The sequence below is a fragment of the Euprymna scolopes genome, chromosome 36 (assembly GCF_053919585.1).
Source record: "Euprymna scolopes isolate OS-2025 chromosome 36, ASM5391958v1, whole genome shotgun sequence".
Classification (NCBI taxonomy): domain Eukaryota; kingdom Metazoa; phylum Mollusca; class Cephalopoda; order Sepiida; family Sepiolidae; genus Euprymna; species Euprymna scolopes.
Window position 1 is genome coordinate 53,654,125 of NC_136517.1, and position 13,437 is coordinate 53,667,561.

At 34.0% G+C, this 13,437-nt stretch overlaps 1 protein-coding gene across 1 annotated transcript in view; it reads left to right on the top strand.

Moving 5' to 3' along the window:
• LOC145260485 (5'-3' exonuclease PLD3-like) overlaps window positions 1-13,437 on the top strand; it is a 75,208-nt gene that overhangs the window by 25,748 nt on the left and 36,023 nt on the right. The window contains exon 2 of the mRNA XM_080118594.1: window positions 11,898-12,027. Coding sequence (XP_079974720.1) covers window positions 11,900-12,027 — 128 coding nt within the window. The 5' untranslated portion in view covers window positions 11,898-11,899. The remainder of the gene's footprint in view (window positions 1-11,897; window positions 12,028-13,437) is intronic.

The window sequence follows — 13,437 nt, forward strand, 5'->3', positions numbered from 1 at the left end:
TAAAGAAAAAAACTGAAAATTATACTGAACCGGCTAAGAGACGCTGGCATGACAGTAAATACAAAAAAGTGTGTAACCAACAATAATGAAATATCATTTTGGGGTTACTCAATATCTAAGAAAGTGATCTCTCCAGATGAAGCACTAATAGAGAAAATTATGAAAGTGGCTACACCAAAAAATAAAAAAGAGTTGGTGTCTTTTTTGGGTTTGGTAAATTTTTATAGAAAATATGTACCAAAATATGAGTTGACAGAACCATTTACGAAGTTAAGAAAAAAAAATGCGGAGCTCATTTGGTTAGAACACCAACAGAAAGCATGTTTGTAAGTTGTAACTGTTCCATTAGCTTATATCTATGTGCCGAATTATGCATACTTTCAATTAATCTTAGTTGGATTAACTCTTCTTTTTTTGTCTGTTCTTCTGTTCCTAGTTTTTCAAATTCACAATATTTACTCACACTTCTTAACCGGTGCAAATATTTTACTATCGGTTCATCCACTTTCTGCTTCATTGCCATAAACTTTATCCTTTCTGCAATCACCAGTCTTTTCTTTGGCCTCATGTTTCCCTTGATAACCTGACTTATTTCTTCAAAAGTCATTTCTTCTAGTTCTTGAGGATAAACCATTGTAGCAACCTTCATAATTGCTTCACAATCAGCGTTAGCCATGAACAAGTCGGTGATTTCATTCTCCCCTCCTCGGTTTTTGTTGTCTTTCAACTTTTTGCTTCTCGTATAAGCAGCGAAGCAACAAATCCACGTATCTACGTATTCCAGATCTTCAAAGACCAGAAAGAATCCTATCGTCGACGTCCGCCATTGAGATGTTGTGTATAACGCTAAGCAAGCATTCAACAACCCTCTGTTCTAGTTGGTGTCGGTTTATAAATATGAGCTATCGCATATATTTAATTTGCATATCACTACACCAGCTATATTAAGTGCAAGTCCAGAATGCAACTTAATTAAAAGTAGAAATGCTGAAAAAATGCTTATGACCTATGTACCTATCACAAAACGAAAATGTCATGTTCCAAAAATCATGCAAATTGATCAAGTAGTTCTATGGTTTTGTTTTTTTACTAAGAAAATCAAATTTTATGAGGAAGCAAAAATGGTATGTCTTGATCTGTCATATTTGAAAAAGAAGACAACTCAATTAAGACTACTAAATTGCAAAATCAGCTTTGTAATGGCTATGATATACTATTAATCACTAAAAATCGTAAAAAAAAAGTGATTTTTAAGTACTTGATTAATTGACAAAATTTTTGGAATATGACATTTTCATTCCCTGACAAGTATGTATATTATAAGAATTTTCCTGTACTTTGTTTAATTAGGTTAAATTCTGGATAAGAACCCTATATTATTATTTACTATTGTATAAACACACTATTATTAACTAGCAGTACCAACCTGGTGTTGTCTGGGAGTATTTTACTTTCATTGTATATATGATTTTGTAAATTATGTTAATGTTGTAAACGTTATTTTAAAAGAATTTAATTGTTACAGTATTAATTTATCATTAAATTACTAAGTTTGAATTATCTCTCTTCACTTTTAACACGATTACGATAATTGCAGCGATATGCATATATGTGGCGTGAAGTTGAATTTGCTTCAGAGAAGCAGAACTGCGAGATGGATTTCTGTCATTTTTGGTGAATTGTGTTTCTTTTTCCTCACAAGTAGATTTGTCATGGGGGTTTCTTGCTGTTTTTGTTGTCTTGTTTTTGTTTTTTGATTTTTTTTTTATGATATCCATATTCAGTGTAGATGTAACCATGAAGAAGCATTCTGATATAGCTTTTGAAGCAGAAAAAACTATCTCTTCCCATAGCAGAATTACATAAACAGCTAGGGGGGAAAAAATGAATGAAAACAAAGTAACGTATTCCATGAGTGGCGTTTCTGACAAAGGGGGAAGAATTGCTATTTTCTGGGTTGGAATTTATCTAACACTTATTGTTAACTAGTTTTTGCCCTTGAAATAGTAATAGTAGTAGTTTTTTTTTTTGTTGTTTGTTTGTTTTCTTCTTTAGTTCCTTACATCATGCCTTATCTGGAAAAATTTCCATGAAAAAAAAGTGAAACAAGATAATGCATTGGATGTAGATAACCATAACTTTCAAGGTTTTAATAAATGGTGATTTGCTAGGAAGATTAGATAAATAATGATTTCAAAGCGGTAAACATAATGTGAAGGACAATTGTGTATAAGTGATAAAGATTGTTTTGTGTTGTTTTTTATTATTATTATTATTATTTTGTAACTAATATTTCAGATTTTGTATCGCTCAAAATTAAAAAATATTACTATACTAGCATTTCAGCCCGGCGTTGCCCAGGTGTTTGGATGTGTGTGTTGAGTAGGAAGGCAGGCTTGAACCCGTGCCGCAAAGGAGGAAAAGAACGGGGAAAAAACCTGACGTCTTTGCTGTTACGACCCCCCCCCCCGCCGCCAAACCGGAAGTGACGTAGGTTTTAATTAAGGCTAGACAATCAAAAGCAGAGGATGACTTTCAAAAATATTGGTGAAAAAACCGACCCCCCCCCATAGATAGTGCCCAGTTTAAGGTTGAAGATATTAATGTTTTTAGCCAATTTTTCGATATTTGTCATCTGAAAGGTCGAACTTCAAAACAATACTGATCTCGTAAAAACCCGTCGCCTCTGTCAAAAGTTTTAGGCAGACATGCAAGCATACATACATTTATATATTGGCAACTAAAAGTTTTCGACCCAAACCGATTAAAAAGCTTACTCTATCTTTGAATACCCTTTATGTCAAATTTCAAATGTTTAGACCAGAAATTGTCTGAGTAATTTGGTAGAGACCGCTTTTTTTTAACTTTGACCTCTATTATAACCCCTTAACATTTATTGTTTTGGGCTCAAATCAAGTTATTTAGATCCACGTCCAAGGAACCTATATCTAAAATTTCAATTGTTTATACCCGAAATTGGCGGAGGAGATTAGTAGAGTTCTCAAAGGTCAAATCGTTGAACTTTGACCCATTAACAGCCAAATTTTTGACCGAAAACGGATTACATGGATTTTCCTAAATCTCAGTACTCTGTATATCAAATTTCGAGTCTGTAGACTTAAAATTAACAAAGTTATTGCGTAGGGAAATGTACACACACAGACACACAGACATGTTCACTTTTATAGATATATAGATAATACTAAACTGATTTTGTCTTCAAAACGTTCTTATAATTTTATATATATATATATATATATATATATAAAGACCAAAGAATTAATAAAACATGTTAAAACACTTTAAGAAGAGTTAAAAACATATTTAATTTTTAAAAAGGAGACACAAATTAAGTGGATTGTCCTTAATCTTTTACATCTGAATTACTATTACTACATTAGAATTACTTTATAAATAATAAGTCTTTAATATTTATAATATATTTTAAGTTTGCTATCTTGGATTATCTTTGTAAACTTAATTGTAATTCTTATATATATATATATATATATATATATATATATATATATATATATATAAAATTTATTCATACAAACATTGATGACTACATATGTGCATACATATTTCTGTAATCACCCGTGCTGGGGAGATTACGTCTTCAGGCCAAGAATTACCCTTGAAAACTCTTTTTTGAGGGTAATTCTTAGCCTGAAGACGTAATCACCCCAGCATGGGTGATTACAGAAACATGTATGCACATATGTAGCCATCAATGTTTGTATAAATAAATTTAATATACCTGCTCTGTTTACTCATTGAGCACTTTTTGGTAGACACATGTTGTTTCATTGGATGTACTTCTAGGAAACTAAACTCTGTCATAATATATATATATATATATATATATGTATATTTTTGTAGTCATCGACATACAGTCCTGTTTCGTTGTATCACAACTCATCAGTGCCGCTAGATTAGCATCTCTCCCTAGCCAAGGATTGAACCTAGAACCGTCGTGTTGACAGTCGGCAGTTCTCCCACTCGACCATGAAGGTGACGCTTGTAAATAACTCGTCGGAATGTCTATTTAAATGGACCCCCGCCACCACTTTTATAGTGCTCAAATCGTCTGTTTGTAAACAAACAAACAAATATATATATATATATATATATATATATGGTGTCCAAAATGTCACTGAAGAGGTTTGAACTTAAATAAATTCTTTACTTTTTATAGTATCTTTCTGTAATTTTAACACAGAACAACAGTAGGCAACCCGGGTGGAGACAGGTGTTTAAAAAAAAAAGTGGTTGTAGGCAGGCAGGCTCGAACCCGTAACGCAAAGGAGGAAAAGGTGAAAATAATAATTCATAATCAACTATCAGGTTCTTCATGCCAAATTTAATACAAATCTGAGGCATAGTTTTCAATATGGATTCTATCATTTGTGAGTTCCAACATAGTCTACATAAAATAGAAGGCTATTTCATGACCTGCTGACATTGCAGAATAAAGTACAATAGGTATGATTAGACAATAGGTAACTATCACAAGCATAGTCATTTTCTGTTTCAATTCTCAAGGAAATTGTTGAGGGAAAACTGGTCCAAAAGTGATTGTATTTGGCTATAACACATATTAATCTAGTCATGCCATTGTTTGGTGTCTACGTCATGATATCTCATAAGAAATAGACGATGTCAGCTGTATTATCAAAAAAAAAAAAAATTAACTAAAAATATTTTAAAATGGGTGAATTTTTAAATTAATAATTAAATACACTTTAAAAAAAACAAAAATCTTCACTACAAAAAAAAAAATTACTCTCATTTGATTGCACATGTCCAAATGTAAAATAATTCTTTCTTTCAGAAAAAGAAAATACAGTCACTTTTGGACCAGTTTTATAAATCCCTCAGCAATTTCTTTGAGAATTAAAACAAAAAACAACTTGTAATAGTTATCTATCACCTAACCATGACCATTGTACTTTATTTTGTGATGTCAGCAGGTCATGTGACTTTAGTGCAACGACCTTTTATTTACATAAGCCAGTGTTCAGGTCTGAATGATAGGTGGGTGGGTGTAATCTATTGCACGGGGGAGGAGGAAGAGGTGGCCTATTTTAGGCGTCCCGGATCATGAAAACCAAAAGCATAAAAAAAATGAATAAATTGTTAAAAAGTTGTATTGTTTAATAAACTTTATCACCTGCTAACATTGTTTTGATATTTCTCATCACAGGATTAATGCTCAGGGAATTTACATGTATACATCCGTCATGATGTCAGTTTAAGGACGAAAGGGCATTTATTTTAACCAAAAAAATGAATAACCCTATATTCATTTTTTTTGTGGATTGTTATCCACATCTTCATAATTGTTGTTGTTTCACCATGTTTCGGCCAATTCATCCTCTGGCCTTCTTCAGGTGATTAATTATGACAAGATAGAAAAACTGAGTCTTGTAACTGTATCTTCAGTAATTACGGCCTTCCATAGTTGTTGTTTTCTCACCACGTTTTGGCCAACTAATCCTCTGGTTTGCTTAGGTAGGATTGAAACCGCTATCTTCAGACAATGCTCATCTGAGCTTCAAACTATGCGCCCCACCCCTCCCGCCTCCTTGTCAAACTTTCACACAAAACATTTGTCTAACTACAACGGCCATCAACAGTTTCCTCCACTCTCTTTCTGTGCCCAATACAAATTCCATGAAAAAAGCTTCTTTCCTAGAACTGCTTGTCTATGGAACTCTGTTCCACTCACCTGCTTTCCAGCTGACTACAATATGATCGTTTTCAAGTTCAATGTAAACAAATTCTTGTTCAGTCGCCCCCACCCCTAAATATATACATTTCTACCCCATTTCCACCCTTGTTGTCTCGGTGATGACTGTACACTCATTAGCCCTTATCCTAGAGTGACTTTCAGGCCTTAATAAATGGTGACTCCAATGTTAAAAAAAAAAAAAATGTACATACACACGCATACATCATTCCACTTACACTCCCTTTATATGCATTTTAATGAAAACTATTTTATGGTCTGTTCGGCATACAATAAACGTTTTTGTGAGCACACACATACACATGCACGTATATATAACAGGAATACCTGACGTTGCCCGGGATTGAATGATGATCAACCTCTCACGTTCTCACGTGAGAGGATGGTTAAGGACCCCTCACGTGAGAAGGTGGTTAAGGACCCCTGTCTATCTGAATTCTTGGCTCGTGTAGTCTAGTCTTCTCCGAGGTTGTTACATGAAATCTGGTCTGCTGAAAGCGAATATCGAAGCAGCAGGCAGGAAGAAAGACAACTCATGTAGACTAATCTACAGTGTTAATTTTGCAGAATTATGTACAAATGTTTTTACAATTATCACTCAGTTTTTGGTAAGTTCTTTTCAAAGTCTCAAATCTCTTCACAGACAGCGACAGACGGATGGATGAGGAAAGTGGAGGAATCCCCTCTTCAGGGAACGGCGGTTCTATACGATCTGTTCTCCCCGAATTCAACAAGCAATCTGCTTAATTTTAGAGCCTATCGGCCCAATGTGGGTGGGGTGGAAGTCTCTCCAGCCAATCAAATCACGCTAAACCCCAACGATCTGAGACCCAATTCAAGACCAAATCCCATAACCTTGAGGTCATCAGCCATCATTCAGCCAGTACAATATGTTCTTCCAACACCCTCGCATTTCCTGTTGTTGAGTTTTTCCCAAATAACAAAATATCTCAGGTTTTTCCACAAAAAGCAAATATATCCATTTTGACAATGAATTAAAATATATCTATATTTATCTACCCTAAATTCCCGAGGCACCTGCCGTTACCTGGGATCGGTCAAAAAACTATCTCAGCGTAGTTCTAAAGCTCCTCAATGGGGAATTACGTCACAAACAAATGTTTCATACTACCATATTTTTATTGTCATTGAAATGCCTGCTCTAGTTGGACACATCGCTCTGCATCGGGAAGAAGCTTCACATGCCTCTCACGATGACTTAATCCGCAATACATTCTAGGCTACATTGCACTGTAGAGAACCTACTATTGATTTTATAAATTTATTTTTATATATAATGACTTGCATTAAAGTTTAAAATGCAAGTCAAGTATCATGCTTCAATTGTGCTCTAAACAGAAACATATATTTTGAACGCGCCCCTATCATATCGAAAAACCTACTGTTGATTTTATGTGCTTGACTTAACTACTTGTGTGGTGATAATGGCTTGAATTAAAGTTTAAAATTAAAAAAAGGTCAAGTATCATGGTGCAATTGTGCTTTGAACGGAAACATTTTGAATGCACTCCTGCCATATCAAAGCACCTACTGTTGATTTTATATGCTGGGCCTTTCAGCTTGTGTGGTAATAAAACTTCTCAAATGCACTTGTGATGTTAGACTTTGTAAGGCGTTAACTTTGGTCAAATAACTGCCCAAGATTAAAGGCTTGATGACTAATGTTTTTTTAAACAAAGATGGTCTCACCAATGACGAGTGCAGGTTCTGCTACACAGAAGCAGAGAGTGTGATCCACCTGACATCCAGTTGTAAGGGGGGGGGGTAATATACAATGCAACAAAATGGAGTGTGTAAATATCTCTACTGAAAAGTCTGTGAAAAGCTGAATACCTTGTGAATAACAGGAAGTCTTGGGAACATATACCAGAGAGAATAGTTACATATGTAGAAAATGGAGCTGTTAAGCCTGATGTTGTGATATTGGACAAGATGGAGAAAGTAGCAACCTTGGTTGAAGTAAATGTCCCTACTGATGCTGGCCTTAATAGAGATGAGAGAGAGATGAGGAAATACTAAGGTCTTATGTACAACATGTAAAGAAACTTGAATCTTAAGTGTCATTTTAAGAATTCTTCATAAGTTTTTGTTTCGGTTTAGCTGATAACACTCAAGTTATTTTTTTTTTAATTTTATTTATTTATTTTTTTCATAAGTTTTTGTTTCGCTTCCAATTAAAGCTGATGCACCCAAGTCATATGGATATATATTTTTTTGAAAATCGCAACTTTATCTATATATATATATATAAAAGCAAAAATGTGCGTATGTATGTATGTTCGTTTTTTGTGTATGTCCGCAAAAGGATTTTTTCCGGCGATTTCTCGCGGCTGTTGCTCATTTTTTAAACTTTTTATATCACGTCGAAATCATAATATCTACGAGTTACGAACGGGGGTCGTGTGTGTATTTAATTTGCCCGACTTTCAAAAGCTAAATATTCAACATTTTTGGATCAGCGCGTGTAGATTCACCTTTTTCGTATAATAACAGCGAAACTAATACGAAGGTTGTTGCATCGTTCCCAGCATCCAAAAGCAATCAGCTTTGATCAATGTGTTTTTTTCCTTATATCAGACAATTGCTATTCAATTTGGACAATCCCCTTTCAATGGGGAACTGGTTCCCTCCCCCTTCCATCATCTTGGGGAAGCCCAAACTGCCTCGCAGTAAATGAAAAAAACGATCCCACAGTGAAACAAAGTAAACAAACGCTAAAAAACTGTCCCGTCATTGTAACGCTCCTGCGATGACCTCATTAAGCGGCTACCTGTCAATCAAACCTCCTTGACTTGACTCACTTTAATTGCTCTTACATTTATATTGTCGCCGTAGTGCAGATGTTCAGGCTCAGTCTATAGGCCTCAAGGCTCTGGGTTCGAGCCCACATGCTACCAACCCTCCATTTTTTTTTTTTTAAATCGCTATCGTTAAGTTTCCTTTTTGTTCTGATTTACCTCCCCCCCCCCAAACACACACACACCTACAAATACCCGGGCAACGCCGGGTACCCCCCCCCCCCGCTAGTAATATATAAAAATCGATAGAATATTAACTTTATAATGATATATACGAAATCTGCCAGAATTAAAATATCATATTTGAGCATATTTTACAAGCCAAGCGTCCCCACTAGCTTAGATAAATACTTTTGCAGTTTTAACAAAAGAGCTACAATAATATCAGAGCATCTCTGTTTATGTTGAATATCTACAGAATCCCAACATCAATATATTACATACTAGCCTGGGTGCCTGGTGGTGTTTGGAGGTGTGTGTTGAGCAAAAAACAAAAAAAGTGGAAGTAGGCAGGCAGACTCTAATCCCTACCGCAAAAGGGAAAAGCAACGTGGAAAAATAACATGACATGTTTGCTGTTGTGCCCATTGCCAAACCGGAAGTGATGCAAGTTTAAATTAAGGCTAGACAATCGAAAAGAGGGGATGACTTTTGAAAATATCGGCAAAAAAGTGACCCCCACCCTGTAGAAAAGTGCCCAGTTGAGGGTGAAGGAATTAATGTTTTTAGCCAATTTTTCGATATGTGTCGTCCGAAGGGTCGAGCTTCAAAATAAAACTGATCTCGTGAACATCTGTTGCTTCTGTCAAAAGTTTTAGGCAGACATACAAATATACATACATACCTTTAAACAGACAGGTGAGATTTATATAATAGACAAATGAGTTCGCTATGAAATTTCCAGTTTTTTTTTGGGGGGGGGGTACATAGGCATCACCACTTATCAAGGCCAAGAGGCCACTCGAGGATAAGGGTTAAAGAGTTTCCAGTAGAAATTGGACAATATAGTAATTGTTAGTAATGGAAATTCGGTAAATTTGTTAATGTATATGGAACGGCTCATCAAAAACTTATTTACGTTAGACTTGAAGACAACCATATTGTAGTCAACTGGAAAGCAGGAAAACAGAAGACAATTCCATAGGCGTGCAGTTCTTAGAAAGAAGCTTTGTTCATGGAATCCACGTTTAGGTTTAGGCACAGATAAAGAGTGGGGGAAATTGTTGATAGTCTTTTCTGCTAGACGGGTGTTTGCAAGGTTTGGCAAGGGGGGACCATAGATTGAAGCTCAGTCGAGCACTTGCCATGAAAATAACGATAAAGCAGAGACAAACTCGCAACATCTCTTCTGTGAGAAAGAGGTTGCAGGGAAGAGAAAAGGACATCTCCTATGAGGCTACGAAGTCTATTTTGAACTCTATCAAGGTAGGACAAGTCATATATATATATATATATATATGGTTATTCATTGAACTTTTGAATAGTCAAGTCGCTGCCTGATGATATCTGTTGTTTGATTGAAACAAGTGGCTATTTGTAGCAGCGGGATGTGAGCATGTTTATATAACAATAAACAAGTAATATATATATATATATATATATATATATATATATATCTTCTATAATATAAAGCTGAACGTCTGTGTGTGTGTCTGGTCACGAATAGGCTCCTATATGGTTGACTATTATAGAAAACTGATCGCATATAATGATAGAAGATGTATCGAGACACGGGAATGGGTATGTTTGATCTGGCATAATGATTATTCATTAAAATTGTGGGGTCTGCGTATACGCCTGGTCCACAAAGTATGGAAATAAAAAATTTAAAAATTTAAAAAAAACGTTTACAAGTGTTTTTGATATAGATGTACATAATAATACTTTGATAAGTATGTTTTAACTTAAATAGGGATGGTATAATAAAATTGTGAGGTCTGCGTTCATGCCTGGCCTCCATAGAATGGAAACAGGCACAAACTTTAATAAAAACTTTTCATATCTATCTGCGTAAGTATACTTTGATAATTATGTTTCAGTTTGAAGAAATATGGTATAATAAAATTATGGAGTGTTCGTTCGCGCCTGACCTCCATAGAATGGAAATATGTCACAAAGTTTAACAAGGTTTTTTAATATAGATCCACAGGATATTGTGATAAGTGTTTCAGTGTGAACAGGTATGGTATAATAAATTATGGGGTTTATCTAATTTAGCTTTACTTTCATCATATTTTGCTTTGGTTTTGATACCCCCAAATTCGAAGCTATCTCTTTACAACCCTTCTTTTTCATGACCTATCATACTTTCATAAATCAGAGTCCATTTTCTGTAGGCTGTTTTTGAACCCAGTCAACGGTGGGTACTTTTGCTAGTATATATATATATGATGGGATACCTGGCACTGTGCTAGTATCTACCTGAAACCCCATCATACTCATCATAATTTGGCATTATGTTACAACAATAGACAATCAAAGGGAGCGAACTCCTTTTTGGTTTCAGTCAGAATTTTCATTTTTGCCTTTAAACTGTGTTATGTGAGTTTTCATATGGGGAAGTGAGAACAAGCTGAGAGACGATGACAGACACCAACGATTACTTCTGTCCGTGATAGTTGTGACACACAAACTCAAGTAATATCCGACTATGATAGATGTAATTTGTATCATTCTATGTGTTGGTTTGTTGTTTCTTTTTGGGGTTTTTTTTTACATTGGAGTCACCCCTTATCAAGGCCCAGAGGCCACTCGAGGATAAGGGTTAAAGAGTGTATAGTAGTCAATGTGACAATATCATAGCAATCATTAGTAGTGGAAATTTGGTAAATTGGATTTCTTAAGAGGAACGGCCCATCAAGAACTTGCTTACGTTGGACTTGAAGACAACCATATTGTAGTCAGCTGGAAAGCAGGACAATGGAAGACAGTTCCACAGGTGTGCAGGCTGAAATAAAACCATAAATAATTTCATTTTTATTATTTTTTTTTTTATCATTTTTTTAATTTTAAATGTACTACATTCAAATAAATTGTAAATAAAATGTCTACGTCAATGGGTATCCTCATTTCTGACACTATTTTTTGTCATTCATGTGCTTCATGCCCTATCATACTTTCATCCATGTTTGAGCATGATCTTTTGCAAGGTATTAATAGTTATGATACACTATCACTTCCATTCATAACAGGTTATGAAAATAAACTTTGTTGAAATTATCTAACAAAGATAAACATGAAATTAAGTTTTTTCATGCAATTAATGCTTCGCCATTTTACTGTTCGTATTTATGGACTTAGTATTTTTCTGATGTTATCTTTGCCAGATATGATTGTAGAGAGAAAAATGAGACATATGAATCCAAGCATCATGATTATATTTCTAATATATCTTCTGACCTACGTTTTCGGAGCCTTCGACTTAAATACCGATTCGACAGATGTAATTTCCTGCAGGTAAGTTTTACTACATTTACTGTAATTTTTTGTGGGAAGGGGTGGGGTGATTATGTGGTATAAGAACTATGCTATCTACAACATTATCCAAGCAGTTTATGGAAAATGGTTGAACATGCTGATACACTGAGCTCTTTAACCCTAAATCATAAAGAAAATATTTGTTTGCTATTATTGCTTTAGTCTAAAACAAAATCTAAATACAAGTATTTATCTTGATTTGAACAAAAGAAAAATAAAAAGAAGGAAAAAATAATATAAAAAAAGTTTTTTTTAAATTTTGTTTGCTATCAGTTTTTTATTAACCCCCAAATAAATATTTATTCATGAAACTTACCTTACAATGATTTTTTTTTGTTTTGTTTTGTTTTTTACTTTTCTTGGTTTGGATTGCAGCTTTATAAAATTTTTGTAAAAATTGTCTAATAATTATTCAAGAATACTGTTTTCAGTTTTCAATTAATTTTTCATTGAATTAGCTTCATGCTGACAGAAATAATATTTTTTCATTAAAAAGATCACATTACTTTCGTTCGGCACCTTCTGGCATTTTCCGTAAACCACCCATACAATTTCGTCAATAGCACACTACTTATACTGCATAAGTACACTATTTTGCTGTCACAAATGGAAGTTGTTTTTATATGTGGACATCGCTTCTCTATTACTCTATAGCTAAGTGTAGTCTTAAGAGTAGATTAATTTTTCACTTTTTTTTTTTTTTTAATATCAGATATACCTATCTGGAGAAAATTATGTATTATATCAAAAACTAGATTTCTAATTTTTAATCCTTAAAAGAACATATGGAGATCCTTGTTTTTGAAACATTCCCCATATTATTAAATTTATATTCTAATAAAGAGCAATCTGTGTGTATTTATATTTTTGGTTGGACAGTTAATTAGAATTGGGAATTGGAAAAATTAAATTGGAGTGGGGGGGGGGGTAAAATCAGTATTGGAATTGAAAAAAGTTTAGATTAATTTCTGATTCTAAAACCGATTCTTTTAATTTTTTTTTTCTTTATTTTTTCTTTATTTTTTTTTCCTAAAAGTTTTATTTTCCATGCTGATAGAAATGCTAAACTGATAAATCTTCATTAATTTTGAAACTGCCTAAAAAACTAGTATTCAGCAATAATAATAACGAATTTAGGTAAAAATGGCACAGTCAAAATGGTGAAAAATATAGATGAAAATCTCACAATGAGTTTATCATAATCTTGGATACAATACATAAGGGGAAATTATTAAAAAGTTTGCCAAATTAAAAAGAAAATTGTATTTACATTTTAAATTTGATTAGGACTCTCCATTCCCTCACTCCCCTCCTCCCCTTCAAAATAAAAGTAAATGAAATTCTACTTTTAGGCGTATTATTTGGATTCATCAGACTACTGTTCTCATC